This window comes from Rhinatrema bivittatum, chromosome 1 (assembly GCF_901001135.1).
Source record: "Rhinatrema bivittatum chromosome 1, aRhiBiv1.1, whole genome shotgun sequence".
Classification (NCBI taxonomy): domain Eukaryota; kingdom Metazoa; phylum Chordata; class Amphibia; order Gymnophiona; family Rhinatrematidae; genus Rhinatrema; species Rhinatrema bivittatum.
This window is the reverse complement of record NC_042615.1, coordinates 87988783-88014238: the sequence shown is the minus strand read 5'-3', so window position 1 is coordinate 88014238 and position 25456 is coordinate 87988783. Positions and strand designations below refer to the sequence as shown.

General features: G+C 43.8%; 1 protein-coding gene across 1 annotated transcript in view; it reads left to right on the top strand.

Annotated features, from left to right (window-relative positions):
* NEK1 (NIMA related kinase 1) overlaps positions 1-25456 on the top strand; it is a 328757-nt gene that overhangs the window by 221300 nt on the left and 82001 nt on the right. The window contains 2 exon segments of the mRNA XM_029573804.1: positions 17537-17634; positions 20097-20317. Coding sequence (XP_029429664.1) covers positions 17537-17634; positions 20097-20317 — 319 coding nt within the window.

Sequence of the window (25456 nt, the reverse complement as noted above, 5' to 3'; positions counted from 1 at the left end):
AGCCACCTTTGGTAGTTCCAGGATCAGTTGCAAAAGATTCGGAGGTCTGGGAACCATGCGTGAGATCCATTGAGAATTCTTTGTTTCACGAGCCTGTTCCTGGAATCTCAGGCCAGTATGAATAGCCAAGGCAATGAGTGCTTCAAAGGACAGAGGAAGGTCCTGGGCTGTAAGTTCATCTTTTATTTTCTCAAATAATCCCAGCCCAAAAATGGCGGTTTGGATATCTTCGTCCCAGCTGAGTTTGAAAGCTAAGTATGGCATTCTTCTGCATATTCGCCAACAGAAGGATTGCCCTGACAAATACAAAGGAGCTCTGTGGCAGCGGATGTGACATGCCCAGGTTGATCAAAGATCAGACAAAATTGCTGAATGAAATTGTCCAAATTCCTGAGAAGCAAATCATCTTGTTCCCACAAGGGAGAGGCCCAAGCAACTGCTGGACCATCCAACAGGGAGACTATATACTGATCTTGACATGGTCAGAGAAAAAACGAGCCAGTTATAATTCAAATTATATCTTGCATATGTTAAGGAATCCTCTGCATGCTTTAGGATCACCCCCATACCTTGTAGGTGGCAGTAGTTGAATCATGGACTCACCAGTTCGGGTAGCAGGGTTCGCCAGAACTGAAACTGAAGCTGGATGTTGAACTAGTATTACTTGTAAATGCTGTGACAAAGTCCATAATGAGTCTTTCCCTTGATCAAGTTGCTGCTGGGCCTATTGTATAAACTAGTGCAGAAGATTAATCAATTCTGTTTTTTGCTGCTGAATCTGGGTGATCAAAGCAGTGATGGCTCATCATTGGGACACATTCACTGAGCTCATGGCCTCAGCAAACTGTAAGAAACTGCATATATGTGAGCCCCTCTTGCCGAAACGCAGCCTCATAGGTAGAGTCCTGAAACCCACGCCAATGGCAGATGTGGAAGTCTTGGCACGGGCCAGGCTATGACTGAGTCCAAACGTCTATGCAAAGATCAGGCTTGTGGCTGAAGCCAGGCAAGGACAAGACTGACGGCTTGAGGCAAGACTGAGGACTGAAGCGAAACCGGAGACTGCAGCTGAGTGACAAGTGAAGACTGAAGCTAAGCTGAAGCTGAGAAGACGGAACCAGGCTGGCACTGGAGGGCATGAGCAAGCCTGAATATTGGAAACAAGAGACCTACTTGCTGAGGCAACGAATCCAAGTCCAGGCAGGCTATGTAGATGAGCATGTGACATCATCATTGGGGCGGGTACTCGACTCTCCCGCCAACGTGCACCGATGCACATGCACACTCTAAGCGTCTCTTCGCCGGGTCCTAGTATCACACGCGTCAGAGAGTCCTGTAGTGGCTCGCTCTACACAGTGAATGTCCATCACCAAATTATCTGGGAAGGCAGCTGGATTCTAACAGATGGAGCAATATCTGGAGGGGATTGTGGCATCACATGTGGCCGGAGTGGACCATGTGCAGGCAGATTATCTCAGCAGGCAGTAGTTGAATCCGGGAGAATGGGAGTTGTCAGCAGAGGCCTTGGAACTCATTTGAACCAGGTGAGGCAGTCCCCAACATGATCTGATGACGTTGTGCAGCAATGCGAAAGTGGTGCAATTCTTCAGTCGCAGAAGATGGGTAGGGGCTGAAGGGATTGACACTCGTTCTTCCGTGGCCAACGGGAATTCTGCTGTACGTGTTCCCTCCATTGCCTCTTGTAGGTTGAGTCTTGTGACGCATACAGCAACATCCAGGCAGGGTGGTTCTGGTGGTACCAGTAGCCAAGGCATCCGTGGTTTGTGGATCTGATTCATCTTGCAGTGGATGTACCCATTTGGTTGGCTCATCTGTAAGGCCTGCTGAGGAAAGGGCTTGTCTTTTCCGATCGGGTGGATCGCTTTTGTCTTGCAGTTTGGCTTTTGAGAGGAAAGTGTGGAGAGTGTTTGAATCCTGGTGGTTGAAAGGAGAGCCTGGATCCATTGTGGGTTGGATATTACGTACATCTTGGCCTTTTTACAACAGGGCTTGTCAAAGGGTCTGGCCTATAATTTGCTTTGGGTGCAGGTGCAGGGTTCCTTGGGTTACCTTCGGGAGAAGTTGCAGGGAAAATATTTGAGTTCTCATCCGGATGTCGTATGTTTTCTCAAGGGGGCCAAGCATTTGTGACCACTGGTGAGAAGGACCTATCCTCATGGAATATTAACTTGGTTTTGCGAGGAATTTGTGGTTCTTTGTTTGAACCTTTGTGGAGGGCATTGCTGAATGACCTCACCTTGATAGCGGTGTTTCTGTTGGCAATTTGACTAAGGATTTCAGAGCTTCAGGCCTTGTCCTGTAGGGAACCATTTATGTGGATTTTGGAGGATGGCATGTCTTTGCGTACGGTACCCTCATTTTTGCAGAAGGTTGTTTCTTCATTCCACCTCAGACAGTGGAACTACTGGCGTTTCCAAATTTGCCTACGGAGGGAACATTTGCAATGATTTATTTAATGATTTATTTATTAATGCTATTAAGTGTCCGCTATTATTATTTTACCTCAGTCGTTATTTTATTGTGTTCTTAGGAATTTGAAGGCTAGTACTTAGTTTTAATTCATGAATTTATTTATTTATTTACCCTTTTATATTTTTATTTATTGTACTTTGTATTATTTTACAGATGGTTCTTTGTATTCTTATTCTTGTTTGTAAACCGTTGTGACGGCTCGTTCCAAACGATGGTATATAAAAGTTTATAAATAAATAAACAATGGAACTTCACTTAGGGGTAGATTTTCAAAAACCGCGAATAGGTGTACTTTTGTTGGCGCTCCAGGCGCCAACAAAAGTACGCTGGATTTCAGTAGATACGCGCGTAGCCGCTGAAATCCGGGATCGGCGCGCGCAAGGCTATCTATTTCGTTTAGCCGGTGCGCGCCGAGCCGCGCAGCCTACCCCCGTTCCCTCCGAGGCAGCTCCGAAATCGGAGCGGCCTCGGAGGGAACTTTCTTTTGCCCTCCCCTCACCTTCCCCTCCCTTCCCCTACCTAACCCACCCGCCCGGCCCTGTCTAAAACCCCCCTTACCTTGGTTGGGGGATTTACGCCTCCCGGAGGGAGAAGTAAATCCCCGCAGGCCGCTAGCGCGCCAGGACACGATCTGGGGGCGGGTCCAGAGGGTGCGGCCACGCTCCCGACACGCCCCGAAAACGCCCGCGCGGTTCGGGCCCGCCCCCCGACACGCCCCCTCCGAAAACCCCGGGACTTACGCGAGTCCCGGGGCTCTGCGCGCGCCGGTAGGCCTATGTAAAATAGGCTTACCGGCGCGCAGGGCCCTGCTCGCCTAAATCCGCCCGGATTTGGGCGGATTTAGGCGAGCAGGGCTCTTAAAATCCGCCCCTTATTGGATGCGTGGCAGACCCTGATGCATTATCTTAAGGTCACTAACCATTTCTGACGATTTGCTCATCTATTTATCTTGTTCAGGGACTCAAATAAAGCTGCTAAGGTATGTAAAGCCACTATTGGTCGTTTATTAAAGGAGACTGGTTTGTTTGTTTTTTTGACCTATCTCTGTAAAGCGCGGAAGTTCCAGGGGATTTGCAGGCACATTCTACTAGAATGCAAGCAGCCTCTTGGGCAGAATGTCAGTTGCTGTCTCCACAAGAGATCTGTAGAGCAGCGACATGGTCTTCCCTTCACACTTTCACCAGACATTACTGCTTAGAGTGCAGGTGCCAGAGGAGGCAAACTTGGTGAGAGTGTCCTGCAAGCAGGTCTTTCGGGTACCCACCCAGTGTAGGAGAGCTTCGGTACATCCTACCTGTCTGGACTGATCTGGGGTATGAACAGGAAAGGAAAATTGGTTCTTAATTGCTAATTTTCATTCCTAGAATATCACAGATCAGTCCAGAGACCCATTCCCTACATTCCCAAAGACTGATATGATTGTGATAAGTGTTTTATGCAAGCTTATTATGTGTATATAGTTGGAAATTTTAGGACTGAAAGGTTTTTGGTTCATTTGTTGGATGTGAAGACTTCACTTTAGAGGGCTCCAACTTTGGTTCCCATGTTCACCTTAGAGGGGGAAGTTGTTCGTTGAAGTTGGGAATATGGCTGTACATTGGCTTGAGTACACGTCAATACTGAGAGACTGCAGGTGGCATTACCTGAAAAGTTTTTCTCCCAGGACAAGCAGGATTTTAGTCCTCACATGTGGGTGACATCATCGGATGGAGCCCTATCACTGAACACTTTTGTCAAAGTTTCTAGAACTTTGACTGGCACACTGAGCATGCCAGCATGCCACTAACCCTGCATCCAGCAGGGGTCCCCCTTCAGTCTATTTTTATCCACGCAACAGTTGCCTCGCGGTTCTTAGCTCTGTGAGAATCTCTCACAATATTTTCCTCACGGAACTTTTTTTCAAAATTTTCAAAAATTTATGCCGTCCCGGGGTCCCCCATCGACCTCCGACCTCCACTAACGCTGGTAAGTTTTCCTCGTTCCTTGCGGTTGGTTCTCAGTGGTGCTTCCATCTGTGCCAGACAACCACCTTCCGCGCACCGCCCCTTTTTTCGAAATGGCGACCAGTTTTCGGACGTGCCCCGAGTGTCCGCGGACCATGTCCATTACGGACCTTCATGATGTCTGCGTCTTATGCTTGGGGCTTTTCGACGACATCTAATGGTGCACTAGTTATGCCCAAATGACCTTGAAAGGCCGCTGGGCCCGCCTAGAGAAGATGGAGCACCTATTCGCTTCTAAGCACTCGTTTCCATCGACTCCAGCCAAGAGCGCACTGAGTCGGACGCCTTTTCCATTGACGTCTCAACAGCATCGAGACACCGGTGACCGCCCATCTCCGGCATCGCCCCGGTCAAAAGCCTAGACATCCTCGTCCTTGGCGCTGGAGAAGGACCGGGCCGAGCATCGTGAGAAGCACCTTCATAGATGCGAAGCTTCGTCTGGTGCCGGCACCGACAGGCCATTGGCACCGACATCGGCTGAGCCGCCGTCCAAAAAATCCCAGGGAGAGGAGCCCCCATCCTCCTCTGGACCCAGGACACTGAGGCATTCCCCACCTGCAGCGGTGCTGGGAGCAGAGACTCCACAATTTCCTGTGAATCCTCCGGCAACGCCCATTCAGCCTCCAACCCCAGCAGCTGTGCTACCATCACCAGCCTTCCAGGAGGAATTGGACCGAATGGCCCAAAAGGCAGTCCTTCAAGCACTTCGAGGATTCCAGTCACCACCAGCAGAGACTCCCATTCTGACGCCTGATCCGGTGCCTACCATGCTGGCTCCACTCCTCGAAAGATTGGACATCCTGATTGGTGCACTTCCATCAGTACCCGTTCCTTCTGGACCACAGGCACCGCCAAAACCATCGATCCCGATTCCTTTCTTTTCGGATGATGAAGATCCTGATTGTGCCTCTTCTCCATCCCGAGAACCGCCGATTCCTGGGCCACCGGGTGTACTTCCACCTCGACAGCCATCAAAAACACCGTTGCCATTGGTGCCACCACCTTCATCGGTGCCGCCACCTCCTGATCTGGCTGGCTTTGGACTTCTGCCTCCATCTGAAGGCCCGCAGGGTGGAGGAGGTCCACCATACGACCCTTGGGGTGATGATTCCTCTGACTCTCAAGTCTCCGAGGACCTTCTGTCAGGCCTTCACCCCCAGAAAATGGCGCCGCTCCCCTCCGGAGGACCTCTCATTTGCTAACTTTATAAAAAGAAATGTCTGAAACCATCCCTTTAAATTACAAATGGAGGAGGATGCCAGGCATAAAATGCTGGAGGTGCTTCAATTCGTAGATACCCCCAAGGAGGTGATGGCAATTCCAGTCCACAAAGTCCTGCTTGATCTGTTACACCGTACCTGGGAACACCCTGGTACAGTTCCACCAGTAAACAGAAACCTGATGCTACATACCTGGTTCAATCAGCTCCAGGTTTCCAGAATAGCCAGCTCTCCCACCACTCCATAGTGATTGAATCCACCCAGAAGAAGGCTAAAAGGTCCCAGCCTCATTCTTCTGCCCCTCCTGACAAAGAGCAGAAGTCCTTGGACGCCTTCAGCTGAAGAGTGTTCCAGGGATCTATGCTGATGGCACGTATAGCAGCCTACAGCTATACATGATGCAATACTCCAGAAACCTCTGGAAACAAGTCCAAGATTTCTCCGAGACCCTGCCTGAGGAATTCCAGGAGGGATTGACTACCATCCTCCAGAAAGGGCTTGATGCTGGGAAACACAAGGTCAGAGCAGCGCATGACATCTTCAAGACTGCCTCCAGAGTGTCAGCGGCAGGAATAAGTGCCAGAAGCTGGGCATGGCTAAAATCTGACTTACGCCAAGAAGTCCAGGACAGGCTAGCAGACTGTCCAAGCGCAGGAGACAATTTGTTAGGAGAAAATATTTAGGAGCAGTGTCGCAACTCAGACCACCACGAGACCTTGTGCCAACTATCCACTGTTCCCTCGGACTTCTCATCTACCACCAAAAGACCTTTTAGACGGGAACCTAGGAGGCTAAACTATAAACCACGTAGGTATTACCTTCCTCCATCCTGGTCTCGTCCGACCAGACTCTCTCAAAGAGGTCAGCTTCGCCAACACAGGGCCCCAAAAGCCCAACCAGCTCCTCAGACTGGTCCTGCATCGGGGTTTTGACTCCCTTCTAGAGAGCAGCACCTCCGACAATATTTCCTGTGGGAGGCCACCTGTGCCACTTTACCAACACATTGCATGCAATCACCACCAACCAATGGGTCCTTCCTGTGGTTGTCCACGGTTACCATCTAAACTTCCTTACACTACCACCGGACTCTCCACTACGTCCGCTGTGGAGTCTAACCGACCATACTCCACTTCTCGAGGCAGAACTCTTGATTCTCCTGCAGTCCAATGCCGTGGAACCGGATCCTCGACTGCAGCGAGGAAAAGGGTTCTACTCAAGGTATTTTCTAATTCCAAAAAGTTCAGGCGGTATATGTCCTATACTGGACCTCCGTGCCCTAAACAAACATTTCCATAAGGAAAAGTTCAGGATGGTTACCTTGGGAACCATGCTCCCTCTCCTACAAAAGGGAGATTATCTCTGCTCTCTAGATCTTCAGGAGGTGTATGCCCATATAGCCATATCCCCTCCTCATCGAAAATACTTCAGATTCATAGGTCACAGACATTTCCAATACAGAGTGCTGCCTTTCGGTCTAGCGTCAGCACCCCAAGTGTTTACGAAATGCCTGGCAGTAGTAGCAGCAGCTTACCTAAGGCAAAGCAGCATCCACGTCTATCCGTATGTATACGATTGGCTGCTCAGAGGTCCATCCAAGAAGGAAGTACTTCAATCCCTCCGTCTTACCATACACCTGCTACAGTCATTGGAGTTTCTCATAAACTATCCCACATCACATCTGACTCCGTAACGCACCCTCTCGTTCATCGGAGCAGATCTAAACACCATTCAAGCCAGAGCATTCCTCCCAAAGGACCAAGCACGCACACGGTCAACCTTAGCCAAAGCAGTACAGATTTGCCACACTACTACAGCTTGTCACCTGCTAACCTTGCTAGTACACATGGCTTCTACAGTTCACGTTACCCCAATGACTGGACTAGCCATGAGAGTAACACAGTGGACTTTAAAGTCCCAGTGGTCCCAGTCACACCAACATTTGTCTCACATTGTCCGTGTCACCAGCCAGCTTCGACTTTCACTAACTTGGTGGATACAGAAGTCCAATCTTCAGATAGGACTACGTTTTCAACCTCCAGATCCTCAGATTACATTAACCACAGCTGCCTCCAACCTAGGTTGGGGAGTCCATGTCAACAACCTACAAACCCAGGGAACCTGGACTACAGCAGAAGCAAACCACCAGATAAGTTTTCTGGAGCTCAGGGCGATACGGTATGCCCTATTCGCATTTCAGGATTGCCTATTCAACAAGTTAGTCCTAATTCAAACAGACAACCAGGTAGCGATGCGGTACCTCAACAAGCAAGGGTGCACAGGCTCTTACCTGCTATGCCAGAAGGCGGCGCAGATCTGGGCCTGGGCTCTCTCCCATTCCATGATACTGAGAACAACCTACCTGGCAAGCGTGGACAATGTGATGGCGGACAATCTCAGCCAGACCTTTCATCCACACGAATGGTCCCTAGATCCCACTGTAGTGAACACGATTTTCTACCAGTGGGGGCCGCCCGCACATTGACTTCTTTGTGTCATTCCCCAACTGCAAAGTAGACCAATTCTACTCTCTACACCGAAGCCGCAAGGCACCTCCAAGAGATGCCTTCACCCACTCGTGGACAACGGGTCTTCTATACGCAGACCCTCCGATTCCACTCATCAGCAAGACTCTCATGAAGTTACGACAAGACCGGAGCACAATGATTCTCATAGCCCCATACTGGCCGTGGCTGGTTTGGTTTCCCATCCTACACGACCTCTCAGTCCAGTAACCAATTTGCCTGGGCACACATCCAACTCTAATAACACAGAACAGACTGTTGCGTCATCCGAACCTCCGTGCCCCGTCTAACGGCATGGATGTTGATAACTTGATTCTACAATCACTTGACCTTTCTAACGATGTGTCTCAGGTCCTCGTAGCTTCACATAAGCCTTCTACTAGGAAGTTTTATCGTTCCAAGTGGAAAAGATTCTCCTTGTGGTGCACGACAAAGGACATAGATAAATAGATCCCTTTTTCTGCCCCACAATGAGGTTCCTGGCCTATAAACTTCCTCCATGAGAGTGCATGTAAGTGCCAAAAAGATATAGTTGCGATGGAGAAGGTACAGAAGGGCAACCAAAATGATAAAGGGATGGAACAGCTCCCCTATGAGGAAAAGCTGAAGAGGTTAGGGCTGTTCAGCTTGGAGAAGAGACGGCTGAGGGGGGATATGATAGAGGTCTTTAAGATCATGAGAGGTCTTGAACGAGTAGATGTGTCTCGGTTATTTACACTTTTGAATAATAGAAGAACTAGGGGGCATTCCATGAAGTTAGCAAGTAACACATTTAAGACTAATCAGAGAAAATTATTTTTCACTCAACGCACAATAAAGCTCTGGAATTTGTTGCCAGAGGAGGTGGTTAGTGCAGTTAGTGTAGCTGGGTTCAAAAAAGGTTTGGATAAGTTCTTGGAGGAGAAGTCCATTAATGGCTATTAATTAATTATACTTAGGGAATAGCCACTGCTATTAATTGCATCAGTAGCATGGGTTCTTCTTAGTGTTTGGGTAATTGCCAGGTTCTTATGGCCTGGTTTTGGCCTCTGTTGGAAACAGGATGCTGGGCATGATGGACCCTTGGTCTGACCCAGCATGGCAATTTCTTATGTTCTTATGCCATAGCCGCTTACCACAAAGGTATAGGAAATGCCCCAATTTCGGCGCAACCCCTTGTAGGGCGCTTTATGAGAAGTTTGCTCCAGCTGAAGCCTCCACTGCGTCCACCAATTGCTGCATGGGCCCTCAGTGTTGTGCTAGCACGGCTCATGCAACCTCTGCTCGAGCCCCTACACTCCTGCGACCTCAGACATCTCACTTGGAAAGTGATCTTTCTAGTTGCTATAACGTCAGCTCGCAGAGTCAGTGAGCTACAGGCACTAGTAACATACCTACCTTATACCAAATTTCTCCACGATTGTGTGGTACTCCGTACTCACCCTAAATTTCTGCCCAAGGTAGTTTCTGATTTCCACTTGAATCCGTCCATAATACTTCCTACCTTTTCTCCAAAGCCTCACTCACACCCAGGTCAGAACCATGGCAACGTCCGTGGCACACCTCCTTTCCGTACCTATTGCTGACATCTGTAGAGCTGCCACATGGAGCTCTCTCCACACCTTTGCAGCTCATTATTGTCTCAACAAGGCTGGCAGGCAAGATTCCATCTTTGGCCAGTCTGTACTAAGTAATTTGTTTCCAGTTTAATAACCCAACTTCCTACCTTCGATTCACTGTGAAATTCCGACTGCCGTCATAACCAACAGCACCCCTGTTGTCACGTCATTGGTTGCTGCTTGGTTGTCTCTATTTGGGCATCCTGTAGCTCGCTATTCACCCATATGTGAGGACTACCATCTTGCTTGTCCTGGGAGAAAACAGAGTTGCTTACCTGTAACGGGTGTTCTCCCAGGACAGCAGGATGTTAGTCCTCACGAAACCCGCCCTCCACCCCGCAAAGTTGGGTTTGCTTACGTTTTCTTATTTTATTTTTCGCTGGTACATTTTGCTACAAACGAGACTGAAGGGGGACCCCTGCTGGATGCAGGGTTATTAGCATGCTGGGCATGCTCAGTGTGCCAGTCAAAGTTCTAGAAACTTTGACAAAAGTGTTCCGTGATGGGGCTCCATCTAATGATGTCACCCATATGTGAGGACTAACATCCTGCTATCCTGTGAGAACACCTGTTACAGGTAAGCAACTCTGCTTTATTCTCTATCTCCATCTGCTGGTAGGGCTGCAGATCCCATTTGTTTGGACTGATCTGTGGTATTCCAAGAACGAAAATTAGCAGGTAAGAACCAGTTTTCCTTTCTGCTTTGGACAAGTAGGACTGAGATGAACCACACAAATCGAGTGACATCATCTGGCAATGAGATGGAAAAACATTCCCAGACCTCAGAAAAATGGAAGGCAGCCAATATTCAAAAACTAAAATAACTAACTTATCTGGCTAAAGCTATCTGGGATATTCATCATGATTAAAATTATCCAGCTAACTTTAGCCTGATAACTTTTAAACCTAACTGGCTATATTTGAAACTAACAAAATCCAAAAAACCCACAAAAAGAGCCAGGAAATGCCACAAAACACAAGAAATACCAAAAAAGGCAGATCCAATATTTAAATCTAAACAGAGATCCTATAGTAGCAGATAGCGAGTGTCAAATATAACATGATGAACAAGCCAGTTGGTGTGCCTAATATAAACGGGCCACCGGGTCTTCTACATCATTTACGGATTATAGAAATATTTTTCAAATGCACTTAAAAACCAGAACAAGTAACAGTGATCACGGCTCAACATGCCAGTGTTTCGCTACAAGGCATCTTCAGGAGCACAAAGATCATGTAACCAAATTTCAAAGAATTCACAACTTTGTGGATATATCATCGGACGAGTAGTCTCATCAAATCATCTGAAAGAAAGGAAAGAAAAAGGAGCAGCGGTTTCTGCCTTTTTTGGTATTACATTTGAATCTAGCATTTAAGTTCTCCAATAGTGTACGGCCAGAGAACTTTCAACTTAACCATTTATAGCCAGTTAAGTGTCCATGCACTTAAATAAAAAATCATGCATAGGTTTTCAGCTGATTCCCTGAACCCTAGCCAATATATGCTAAATCTGCCTTGCAGGACTGAACCACCACCCCCTCCCCCAACTCTCCAAATCCTCAAAGTATTATTTTGGAGACAAGTCTCGCAAGTTGTGCCAGCCTTCTCCCGTCCCTTCCCAGTCGGGCAAAATGATCCCACTGTGAAATTAGTCATCCCCTCCTCTCCCTCCCTTAAACCCCTCTTCTACCCCAACTCTAAATCTCATAAGAACATAAGATTTTCTATACTGGGACAGACCAAGGGTCCATCAAGCCCAGTATCCTGTTTCTATCAGTGGCCAATCCAAGTCACAAGTACCTGGCAAGTACCCAAAATTAAATAAATCACAAGCTGCTATTGCTTATTAATTAATAGCAGTTTATGGAGTTTTCCTCTAGAAACTTATCCAAATCTTTTTTTAAACCCAGTTACACTAACTGCTGTAGCCACATCCTCTGGCAATGAATTCCGGAGCTTAACTATGCACTAAATGAAAAAGAATTGTCTTTGTTTTATTTTAAATGAGCTACTTGCTAACTTCATGGAGTGCCTCCTGGTCCTTCTTTTTTTTTTTTTTTTTTTTAATTTATAATTTGTAATTTTTATTGCTGTCAATCATGAACATTGAAAAACATTATTAACAAAAAGCTGAGGTTAAACAGCATTATGCATTACAGCTCATAATGTATAATTCAGAATATATATATATATATATATATATATGCTGTTTATTTATATATATATATATATATATATATATATATTGAACTATCCCCCCCTCCTCCTTCATCATGCTACACAAAGAAATAAGGCCATGTCATGGCTACAATAATCATGTAAGAAGTATATGAAGTGAAAAAGGTCCGAGTAGATACCTAAAAAGATAATTAAGGTACTAAGAAAGTTAATTGTCTCTAAGGGGGTCATTTATCAAAATGCGGTAAGGCGTTTTCACATACGTTAAGGGCTTATCGCATGCGAAAAAGAGAGAGAAAGAGAGAGAGAGAGAGAGAGCGCGAGAGAGAGAGCGAGCCTGGCCATAACAGCATGTCCCGTAGATAGGTATTTATATCCCTAGGATAGGCCCACCTAGTAACTCGAGGTGGGGATTAGATAAGAGTGTAGGGGGTTAGGGGCCACTTTCACATTCTACATGAGACATACGAACAGAACAGTGGTCTCTTGTGAAGATTTGCTGGCCGTCGGAGTGAGGACACTCACACAAAGATGAGATTTGTGCAGTGTTCTCTCATCCTAGCTTGATGGACTCTCTATCTGGGTAACATCAAGCTAGGTTGAGAGACCCTTGCCCAAACCTCATCTTTGAGTGAGTTTCCTCACTCCGACGTATAGGGTACAGGTCCTGTCCAGGTGACTCAGTATTTCGGAGGATGTTGGTGGTTTAACTCTCAAACATACACAATATGTGAGGATTAATTATGTTTTAACATTTCATCTGTTTATTTTTCACCTTCAGAAATTGGTATCAGACTGTGTGCTCAATCGCTTAGGCTCTTGCCCTATACAGGGCTACAACCTCTTTCATGATGGCAATGGCACTAGAATAGTAACTTCATTTACCAATTTCACTAATGTACTCTTTTTATTATATATGCCAATTTTTGAACTTTTTTATCGTTTTAAAAAAAAATTTCTCCAATCGTTTAAAAAAATTTTTTTTAAACGATAAAAAAGTTCAAAAATTGGCATATATAATAAAAAGAGTACATTAGTGAAATTGGTAAATGAAGTTACTATTCTAGTGCCATTGCCATCATGAAAGAGGTTGTAGCCCTGTATAGGGCAAGAGCCTAAGCGATTGAGCACGCAGTCTGATACCAATTTCTGAAGGTGAAAAATAAACGGATGAAATGTTAAAACATAATTAATCCTCACATATTGTGTATGTTTGATTGTATCGAGTGAGGATAGTAGCCCTTCAATTTTGTCATTTGAGTTTTCTTGGTGGTTTAACTCTTACAGGATGCAGCAATTTCCATGTTGGAGGTGGTACATACCATTTGTATAAAGGTTTGAGTGTGTAGGGGCATGGTATCATCAGAGATGTGGAGAAAGGCCTGTTCCTTAGTGAGCTGGATAGGGCGATTAAGAATTTCGGAAAGTATCTGAGATATATTGCCAAACCAGTTGAATATAAATACAATCCCACCACATGTGGAGGTATGTGCCTTTCTGTTTGCATTTTCGCCAGCATAGTGGGTCATTATTAGAACAAAAGTGGTGGAGGCGAGTCGGTGTGATGTGTCATCGATATAGAACTTTGTAGTTGGCTTCCATGATTCGTGCGGAAACGAGCCCATGGGACATTCTTGTAAAAATTGTAGCCCATTCCTCATCAGTAAGAGGCTAACCGAGATCTTGTTCCCAGGCTTTCAGGTGAGCTGGCTTAGTGGGTGGATGAGATGCTAATAATTTATAGAGTTTAGATATCAGTCGACGGAGCAGTTTTGGGTTGGTGCAGTAACCTTCAAATAATGATCGTTGAGAGGATAAAAGACCCTGGGCTTGTGTCCGCAGTAGAAAGTGGTGTAGTTGCATATAGGGTAGGAATTCGGCATCAGAAAGTTGGTAGGTCTCTTGAAGGTTTGTGAAGGGAATGATGGAGCCTTGAGAGTATAGATGGGAGAAGTGAGAGATTCCCTGAGTCTTCCAAGATTTATAAGCAGATATGGGTAGTCCTGGAGGGAAGGAAGTATTGTGGAACAGAGATGACTGTAGGAAGCAGTGCCCACCAGCTTATGTTTCCAGCCTTTCCAGACATTTAGTGTGTGGCTAATGCACGGTGTGAGAAGGGAGTCTGGTCTCCAAGTCCTGTTAGGTTGCCACACTAGTGTGGAGAGGGGCATGCTGGATAGCCATGCTTGTTCTATCTGAACCCAAAGTTTGTTGTCAGGACGGTGCCAGTCGATGACTGGTCGTATTTGTGCAGCTGCTTAGTACCATATAAGATTAGGAAGTCCTAGACCACCTTGGGCTTTAGGTTGGTACAAAACCATTCGAGCCACACAAGGTGGTCTACATTTCCATAAGAAGCGAAGTAGTTTCCTTTGCCATGTTTTCAAGATATCTGGACAAATAGGAATTGGAAAGGTTTGAAATAAGTATAAATATCGAGGAAATACATTCATTTTGAGTGTCGCTAAGCGACCCAACCAAGTTAAGGGTAGGGAGTTCCATCTGGTAAGATCTTGGTCTACTTTTTGTATAAGAGGAGTGTAGTTAAGCTGGAATAAATCAGATATATTTTTACCAATATAGACTCCCAATTATTTAAGCATGGAAGAGGCCCATTTGAAAGAATGAGAGCATTGGAGGGAGAGTACCACATCCGGAGGGCATGAAACATTCAGAATTTCTGACTTGTCCCAGCTAATTTTAAATCCCAAGACAGCACTAAAATAAGCGAGTTCAGATTCTATCTCCTTAAGAGAGGAGGGAGGGTTGCTAATCGTAAACAAAATGTCGTCAGCAAATAACGACATTTTGTATTGCTGAGATTTTAAAGAGAAACCCAGGATATTCAGGTTATTTCGGATACGAGTAGCCAGTGGTTCCAAAAAAATAGCAAAGAGCAGGGGAGAGAGGGGACATCCTTGTCTAGTGCCTCTCTGGACAGAGAATGGGGTCGAGTACCTACCATTTATCTTTAAACATGCTGTGGGCGAGCTATACAGGGCCTGAATCCAATTATGGAAAGAGGGTCCGAACTCCATTTGGGTAAGTGTTTGAAAGAGAAAAGGCCAATGGACCATATCGAAAGCCTTTTCGGCATCGATAGCTAGGAGGATATGATCCAGTTGTTGTTTTGAGGAACCCCATAGGATATTTATAATCTTGCGCACATTATCACTAGCCATACGCCCGGGTATGAATCCCGCTTGATCAGGATGTATGATTTTGGCTATAAGGCAATTCAGTCTATTGGCTAGAATTTTGGCTAATATTTTTAGATCTAAATTTATCAAAGATATAGGGCGATAAGAGGCGCATAAAGCAGGGTCCCTGCCTGGTTGGCAATGATGGTGATTCCCGCTTTATTGGAGTCAGGTAGCAAAGCACCCCCCTCGCGAAGATAATTAAAATGCTTTTGTAAATGGGAGATCACAAGGTGCACATAGGTTTTATAAAATTTGGCGGTGAGGCCATCAGGTCCAGGGGCTCTTCCTACTTTAAGGTTATTTATAGTAGAGAGAATTTCTGGACTGGTGATTTCAGCATTAAGTAGGTCTCTCATTTCTGGGGTTAGATGAGATAGAGGTATAGATTGATGATATTTATCAATATCACTAGTTCGGATATGGGACTCAGCCACATAGAGTGTTTGGTAGAATTCAAGAAATTGGTGTGTAATTTTAAGAATATGATTTTGGCATGATAGCTTTTTCAGTTGATGGGCCAGTATCTTTCCAGCTTTATCGCCTCCCTCAAAGTGAGTCTGGCGTGTGTTGTTCATTACGTGAGCTATATGGTCTGTCTCCAACCTGTGAAGATCCTCCCGAGCCTTGGTTAGTTGTGCCAATATTTTTGTAGAGCCAGTATGTACATGCTTATGGGTCAGTGTCGCAATTTGGTCTCGAAGAAGAGAACAGGCTGTTTCCTTTTGCTTTTTAAGATGATAAGAGCGAGAGATAAAGTGGCCTCGAATAAAGGATTTGAAACAATCTCAGAGTACTATCGGGGAGTCAACCAAGTTTGTATTATCTTGGAAAAAATTGCGAATGAGTTGTGAGGATGTTTGTATATAGGTTAGATCACTATTCCTCCACTCAGAACGACTAAATTATACAGTGAAAAAAGTCTAACAACAATCCTGTATCAACTAGCAACGACCCCCTTCCTTATCTCCTCAAATCATTAGACGCTATCATAATAGGCATCATTGTGTGGTGATATACAGCCATTGTCACTCTGCCTTATATTTAATCATAGGTCAGTCCGTAAATTGATAACAGATTCTTTTTTAATTTTAGTGCTACTGTGCTTCTGTCACCCGTGAATTAAAATGAAATCATATTATATATTTTTTCTTCAAATATCAACATGTACGGTTCAATACACTTATCTTGATATCGCCGTTCATCATCACTAAACGTTTTTCTTTGCTGTCAACCAACCAAGATCTTCATGCCCGAATTTTCCAGCAATGTGAAAATTCAACACATTGCTTCTTCATGCCCGACACTGTACAATGTTTCGGACTCTCACATGTCCTTCCTCAAGGGCGTAATTCTTCTAGCAGCATGGTGTTTCTCAGAAAGATAGGAAAACGCTGAGAAACGCCATGCTGCTAGAAGAATTACGCCCTTGAGGAAGGACATGGCCATGTTGGGAGAACCAGACAACTAAGTGAATCGGGGATATTTGAAGTGGTTAATAAAGAATAGTGGCGTAAGCAAAGCTGGTTTAGATTGCGGTTTAAAAAATTAGTTAAATAAGAGGTTTTAAAATTCACATATTGCACAATAAATTCTCACAAAAAAATTCAAAAAATGTATTATGGTTGGGAAGGAGGTAGGTTCATGATGACAATTCAGAAAGTTCTGTAAGCAAGGCAATGGAGGCATGCAACAGATTATGTATGAAACCTATTTCATCCCACATTATAATTTACTGCTAGTGGGGTGTTAGGATAAATAGCAGTGATCAGTATGCTGGCAGATTACCATCAGACCCCCAGCATCCCAAGGCCTCTCCTCGCTGGCAGTGGATGGGAAACCCTTCAATACGCCATCACATGTGGCCTCTCCTCCTACAAAGATTGAGGAGATTTGTGCAGCAGAAGCTGCATGGGAATGTCCACACATGCTCAGAAAAACCTTGTCTATTTCTGTGCCATCAGATGATGTCATCCTACTTGTGCAGCTGATATGTCCTGCTTTCTACAGAGATCACCAGTTGCAGGTGATCAACATAGTTTTCTCCCCCTGTGATCAAGTTTAAAATACTTTGACATGACAATTTGTTCATCTGATACCAAAATAATACTTTTATGTGCTAATTCGCTAAGACTTTTTCTCTTGTTGATTAGAGCTTGATTCACTAAATGGTTAAAAGAAAAAATTATAGAGGTCTATATATCTGTCAGTACTCTGAATCTGATGCTACTAAGTACTGTGCTTATTCCAGTATTTTCTCTGCCTGTACAGTAACAGATTTAATTGTAACATTTTTTTAATCCCTGGTTGTGTTCTGGGTAGTCCACAGGAGGGCACTATCCTTCAAGAAGATGACAAGCATAAATCAGTTCAAGAGGTAATACTTCAAGAGGAGCAGCTGCAGGACTATGCTGGAAGAGGTAAGTAGTAGAGGTGTGCAGCTGAAAGTTTTTGTGCTTTTGGTTTTGGGAAGTTTTTTTTTTTGTTTTGTCGTTTCATTTTAGCGTATGCAAAAACCCACTTACTATGCAGTAATACAATTTAAAATGCATTAAATTGCTTTAATGTTCATTAATGATTTCAGCACATTCTAAAACAATGTATGCTCCATGAAATGAATTAAACTGGAAATCCCTAGTCATGAACTCTAAATCAGTGTGTGGAGGTTCTACCTCTGTGCGACAGAAATATGTGCTTGTCAGCTGGTTATGGGAGTAGAAATAAGCCAGTAGCTTGCCTGACCTTAGTTTCACTCATTCTGCCCTATGGCAGTACTGCTGCCTAGCCAGGACAAAGCCCAGCAGTTTGTTCCCAAAGTGCCAGATGGACTGTGATGCAAGCGGCCATCGGACCTCACTATATTCTGGGTCATCTCTCCTGCACAAGCCACCATAGGGGAAGAGCTATTGTGCTGCTTAGAACAAATGAGTGGTAAGAACATAAGAAGAAATGTCATGCTTGGCCAGCCCAAGGTGACCAGTGTGTGCCTTTTGATAATTGGGGAGAAAAAAAGAATCATCTTTAGCAAATGTTAAATATTTTGATGAAAGAAGGCCAGTAGTGAGGTAGAATATTTGGCAAGTGGTCTTGTCCTTTACAGATCCTTGGGGTTCCTTCCTTTGAGTAGATGCTTTTAGCAGTCCTAAAAGCTTGTATCTATATGCATTTCTTTCATTTAGAAAACATTATCATTCTTGTTCGTACCCTGGATCAGTCTAGATGAGTGGGTTTATGCATCCCTACCAGCAGATGGAGTCAGAGAACAAAACATTGAGGCACTGCTACATAACCAAGAGTACCACTATCCCAAATTAAAGTCACATGTATCACGCAGGTCATAAGATAAGGTATACCCTCATAGGTGGGCTGATGTACACTTCCACTTAACAGCGTCTTTAACTTTTATGCACAGATGCAGATATGGCTGCCCATTCGCATTACAATCATAGGGTAACCTTTTTTTTGAAAGCGTGATTAACACTGCAGCTTATTTTTTAAGGCAGAACTTTCTCTTTTAACACAATTTTTTTCATTTTTTTTAAAGGAATTTTTCCAAATAACCTCCAACTTGTATTTATATTCTTCTTCACAATGAATAAATGTACTTATCTCATTTTAATAGAAAGTAGCTAGAGTCCATAGAGTGAGCGGTGCTCTATGGACTCTAGCATCGTCGAGAGAGGCATGCGGCACTCTCTCCAGCGTGGCTGAAAAATGGCTGCGAACGCACAGCACACACCAGAGTAGGAGCACACTCGGGTGACACACCCGAGATTACATTTCCCTGAAACCCTTCTGATGCTGACGGGGAACGGCTCCAATAACGTCCTAGAAAGAAAAAATCGCCCGCTCAGCTAACAAAAAAGGGAAAAGGTTACATTTGTTTTTCTTTGTTTTAAATAGTTTCCTTTTTTGTTTCTTGGTTTGTAAAGTTATCTGCAATCTTATCTGAAGGGTGGCAGAGGCTTCTATTCAGGCTCCTGGGGTAAGGGAACTGGACCACCAGTTGATATCCCCGGCATGGATCAGCGCATATCAGCGAGCATTTAAGGGTTCCCAGTCCCTGCGTGTTCTCCTCTAAAACCAGGAGGGATGGTCCCACCAGGACCTACCAACCTCCTGGGAGGGAATTCCTCCAAAAACTATCTTTCTTTCTTTTTTTTTTTTTTAATAGGTACAGAATTGCAGGTTTTGCACCTCCCCCATCTGTTGGTGACAGATCACTGAGGAGCCGCAGGTGGCACACCAGGTTAAGAGGCGGTGTCTATTAAACTGTCTCCATCTGCTGGAAGGGGAAGCAAAACCCAGGAGTCTGGAGTGATCTGGATATGTACAGGGAATGAATGTTTTTTTAATTTTTAAGGCTGCACATAATTAAGTCCAAATTATGCAAGCCTGTTTTATGCTTAGGTTTGTTAAGGAAACTTTTTGGAAGGGGAGTGAGGAGAAAATGTATCTTTCAGCATGCTCCTGTCTTATAAACTAGGATAGGGTGAAACCTTCATTGAATCTAGCCAAATGTAGTTTTGAGAATGGCCACTGTGTGAAAAAATATAACAAATCAAATAGCTTCCCTTTTCCCAAGAGTTTCCTGAGTTTCGTAGTACCACTGCTTTACGTTTTTAGAAAGGCCTAAAACCTTCAGTGGCTTCTGTGCATACTGAGTCCCTCAGATGGTGAGATGTCTGACCTATGACTTTTTCAGATTCTACCCAAGCAGTACAGTAAGGTGGCATGTGGGCATCTGTTGACCATTAAGCCAGTACAGAGCCCATTGTGCCCTCAGGATGGTTTACCATGCAAGCTGGTATCATCCTAATGAGACATAAGTGCATGTAGTGTTTGTTAATCAATGGGTGTATTTTTTTTTCTCTAACTGCAGCTGAGCATTGTGCTAATGAGCCTATGTCACCGGTGCCCTTTTTCCAGAGGGTGGCACTGCCTCTGGGTGTGCATATCGGAACCCCTGTCCTCTCTGCTCAGTCTTCACTGGAGGATTCGTTGCCTCCCCGCTCACGCTCTGTTTCACCTGAGAAAAGCAAAGGCAAAACCTCATTGCTGATTGGGCTTTCTACTGGCCTGTTCGATGCAAACAACCCAAAGGCAAGTAAGCCACAGCATCTTACAAGGCAACTCTGCGCATATTTATTTATTTATTTTATTTATTTATTTGTTGAGTTTTATATACAGTCATTCGGTAAAACCATCATAACGGTTTACAAAATTTAAATTGTAACTTTCTTAACAATTGTGGAAAAAAGAATTACAATGTGCATATTAAACAGAGGTTAAACATTTCAAGTCCAGAAAGTATCATTATGTGGGAGGAGGAGGGATTGTTTGTTCTGGTTGGAGAGAAGTTATTGTAACACAATGGTTGTGGTTCCTAGATGCTGCAGGTTCTGGTGAGTGTGTGTGCGCCCTGCACTTCTGTCAGTAAAGCATTAGGACTATGATTTTAGTGGATTACTTTTTACCCTTTCACAGACCCCAGGAGCCAGCCTTTTAAGTAATTATCGTTCAGGTCTGGCATCTGTGAAACGGGAAGAGTACATTGTTGGGTAAATACCAGTAACATGGCTCATATGGACTCCACAGCACCACTGTGTGCTGTTAATGCAGGAACCCAGTTTGTCTCCTATTTCTGGGGCTGGCTCAATACAGAGGCAGCAAGTGCAGCTCTGGATGGGGAGGGAGTCCTGGATGTCATGTAATAACACCTGGCAAGCAAAGGTGCACATGTAGTGTGGAGATTTTTTTTTTTTTTTAATATTGTCTGTTTTTCTAAAGGTCCAGGTGATTCTTTCCACAATTTTAAAATAGACAAAGGCAAAAATGAATCTGTTGCAGTACAAATCTACCAAGTTTAATTGACATGTGATATTTATATAGGAAAATATTACATGGGAGGAAGCCACACTTCTAACAGGCTTTCAGTGGGCCGTCTAGAAATCCAGTAATTACAAATGAGAATTTCTGATATGAACAAGCCTCACCAGAGTTATAAAAAAGCCCTCCCTGCGAGCTCACAATTTTCACCCTATTTATATACCTTTTAATAGTTTACAGAGAAGGAATTTATAAAACAAACTCAGGTATTTTTTTTATGAATGAGAAAACAGACACAGATAAATGGTAGGAATTTACAGATAAAGACATCTTTTATCATTTATTTACATCTAATGAGTCTTCCTATTATCTGAAGTTAAAACCTTTCTGCACAGCTGATATACATTTCAGACAAGTTACTAATTGCTAGTCTCTACGTTGTACAGACACTAACTTCTGGCCCACATCTTATTGTTCATAGCAAGCATAGCATAACTCAGGAAAAAACATTATAAGCTAAAGTGAACTATATTGCACAAACCTGAACAGAGATGTAATAAAGCTTTTTTATTTCCTCAGTAGCAGTATTCTGAAGTGATGCATAATCTATTTCTCTTAGCCAGAGCTTTGCTATTAAAACGCCAGATTAAGGGGAGAACGAAAGTTATGGAGAGACTGCTGGCTGCCATGGGTTGTGTGGCACCAACCACAGAATCCCTGGCACAGTTGGCAAAATGAGACTGAAAAAAGTTCTGAATGGGTTAAAAACCCAAGAACTAGAGGAAACCAACTGTGTGATAGTTTAGCAGAGTTGATGGTACATAATCTTTAATTCTTGAGTATTTCTGTTTACATTTTGAAATGATGAGAAAGTGCTGCTGTAAACAACTTGGTAAATGTTATACCAAACATGCTTTCTGAAGTCACAGATGTGATCACCTCACCATCTGACACTGCTGACCCCACAGCTTTGTCTATGTATTTCCTGAGCCTTCCTCCAAACTCAAACCTCATCAAACCCTGTATTCAGAGTCTTGTACTGTATATGCATGTGTCACACACCACTTTAGAGTTTTAAGCAGGGACCAAATGTGGCACAGATGTTGCATAAAGAGTATTAATAAGTGAACAAAAGAAATCAAAAACTGATGTACTGTCATAAGCTCTGTATAATAGTCTTGTCTTGCCGTGCTGTCTGTGGATCTGCATTCTTTGGATATTGTAGCTGAAATCAGTCACAGTCCTGGATTCATGTTGCATGCAGCTTTGTAGGTATGTGTTAGTTTTCTCTAAAGATGTTGGGTATAATTTACTTTTAGCTTTGGAAGCCATATGCACAAACTTGAATTATACCAATGTATGTAAAATAAAGTCACACATTTTGGTAGGAAAGTAATTACCTTTGTATACAAAAAGCAGGTGGTTTATCTCTGGGTAAAATGAGGTTTCCTGGCTCCAGGACTGAAATAGTGATTTTCATGGCTGAGTTTAAAAAGTCCTTCACTCTGTCACAAAGGAACAAACTAGTGCATGGCTGCAGATGCAGTAGCTTTTCTATCTTATGAATACTACACTGCTTAGAATTTAATATTATGGGAAAATGCCATTATAACAGGAGACAGAGAATTAAGCTCTGGAATTTGTTGCCAGAGGATGTGGTTAGTGCAGTTAGTGTGGCTGGGTTCATAAAAGGTTTGGATAAGTTCTTGGAGGAGAAGTCCATTACCTGCTATTAATTAAGTTTACTTAGGGAATAGCCACTGCTATTAATTGCATCAGTAGCATGGGATCTTCTTAGTGTTTGGGTAATTGCCGAGATCTTGTGGCCTGGTTTGGCCTCTGTTGGAAACAGAATGCTGGGCTTGATGGACCCTTGGTCTGACCCAGCATGGCAATTTCTTATGTTCTTAATGCTAGAGTAATATCTAAGCTTCTCTGTGGTCCTCATATGTATTCATAAGCTTCCATAAAAGTCTGTCTGTTTAGTTTTTTTTGGTTTTTTTTTAATATTGGATTCTCAAGTCATCCATACTACTATATTTGATCCCCGAAGCAGAAATATTGGTAATCTTGAAACTTAGTATGTGTTGGATCTGAACTTTAAGATCTTTGAATTTGATTGTAGATCTTTATTTATTACAAGAGTTTAACAGGATACTTATGGGATTGGACTTTTAATATGCATAAGATAAGTAATTCTTTAATAGCATTTTCAGATATTTAGTAGCATCACAAAATATTTAAAAAAAACAAAGATGGGGTGCCCTTGCGCTGAGTCTAAGATGGCTGCCTGACTCCGTAGCTCTGCCAGACTTCGCTTATAATGTTGCCGAACCCGCTTTATTTTTGGTAAAAACTGCTTCAGATCTCCCTCGCTATCTAAAGGAAGATGTCCTCTACCAAAACTGGTAAAATTGAAGCTGCCTTTGCAGCATCGGCGGGAACAAAACGCGCCAAACAGGATCCCCCGACCCCAGAAAAAGCCGCTGTGGCGAAAAGTATGGCGTCGGCAGGACTCATTCTAGTCGAATTGCAGCAGCTTAAGGACTTGATTCATCATAACATAGAGAATACCACGGTGATTAGAACAGATTTACAGGCAATGTCGCAACAGATCGCTGGTTCTCAAAGTAGGCTGTAGGACGTGGAATCGCAAACAATAGTCTCTCTTGATTACGGCAGCGTCTATCCCTTAAATTAATAATGACGTCTTGCTTTTACAAAGGAAAGTGGAGGAACTTTCTAATCGCAATCGGAGGAACAACCTAAGAGTGCTTGGAATCCCTGAGGGCGCGGAAGGTACGAATGTTATTTCTTTTCTGACCAAACTGATCCCAGCTTGCTTGCAGATAAAATTTGATCAGATGTTTGAAATCAAAAGAGCTCATCGCATGTCTTTGAGGCCTCAACGCAATTCGAAATATCCGAGGCCTATTATTTTCAAGGCTCTGCGATACCCTCACGTCTTAGAGATTTTGGCTGCCGCAAAGCGCAACTCCCCTATACAATATCAGGGCCACACAATCATTTTTGTTCCAGATTTTGCTAAGGCCACGGCTGAAAAAAGGAAGGCCTTTCTGGCTCTTCATCCAAAACTACGTGCCATTGGCGCTCAATATGGCCTGCTCTATCCGGCCCAAATGAAAGTGACATACCAGAACCGCACTCAACTTTTTCAACAACCGGAGAAGCTCACAGAATTTCTGCAAACAATTGTGGACACAGCTGAAATGGTCACATGATTTTTATCTGTTTCCTTCAACGAGGAACTAGTTGCATTGTGTCCTTTATTCAATCGCAGTTTGTTGTTTCCCTGCCTGCAATATTGGGTTTGCGAAGTCTGTTTGTTTATATGTCTGGTGAAGACATGAGTACTGGCAGCCCTCTGACCTGTCAAGAGGCTCTTTTTGTACTCCAATAGCCTTGGATGGCTTTCCTCTCCTTTCCCAAGCTACTTATTCCTATCGCCTGTGATCTTTGTTCTTCTCTTTATCTTATACACTGTTTTTTTATTCGCTCAGTTGGCTAGCAGGCATGACTACTATGGCTACAATGGCTCAAAACATATGCCTCACATTCAGCTTGGACTCCACCATTCATCTTTACACTCAAATATTCTCTCATGGCGATGTCATCTACTTTTATTAATCTTACTTCATTGAATGTTAGAGGTTTTTCTCACCCTATAAAACGAAAGAAGATATTAACGTATCTGCAATCTCTTCACACTGATATTGCATATCTATAAGAGACCCATCTCTCAGCTGTGGAATCTGCCAAATTGAAGCAACAATGACTCGGCCAGGTACTCTATGCTCCTGCTCAACAAAAAAAACACGGGGTCGCTATTCTATTACATAGAAGACTGGATGCTCAAATCACTCATCAAGCTGCGGACCCAGATGGTTGGTGGATACTAGCACACATCACCATTGCTAAGTCCACATACACCTTGCTGAATATTTATGCTCCAAATGCAAAGGATCCTGAATTTTTTCAGTCCCTATTCTTCAATCTACTTTCGTTGGATTCAACCTCATGCATCATCGGCGGAGATTTTAATCAGCCTCTAGATCCTTTTCTCGATAAGACCTCTGCTCGTTCTCAAATCTCCAAGTCATGCAAGGTTCTTAGACATTTCATGAATTCTTTTGGCTTCACAGATCCTTGGCGGATATCGCACCCAACTACTAATGACCTCAGTAGTTGAATCTATGACTCACCAGTCTGGATAGGTGCCGGTGCAGGGTTCACCAGAACTGCAACTGGGTTAATAAACATGTAGAAAAGGTGAACCGGTAGATGTTGTTTTGAATTTTCAGAAGGCATTTGGCAAAGTTCCTCATGAGAGGCTTCTAGGAAAAGTAAAAAGTCATAGGATAGATGGCAGTGTCTTTTCGTGGATTACAAAAT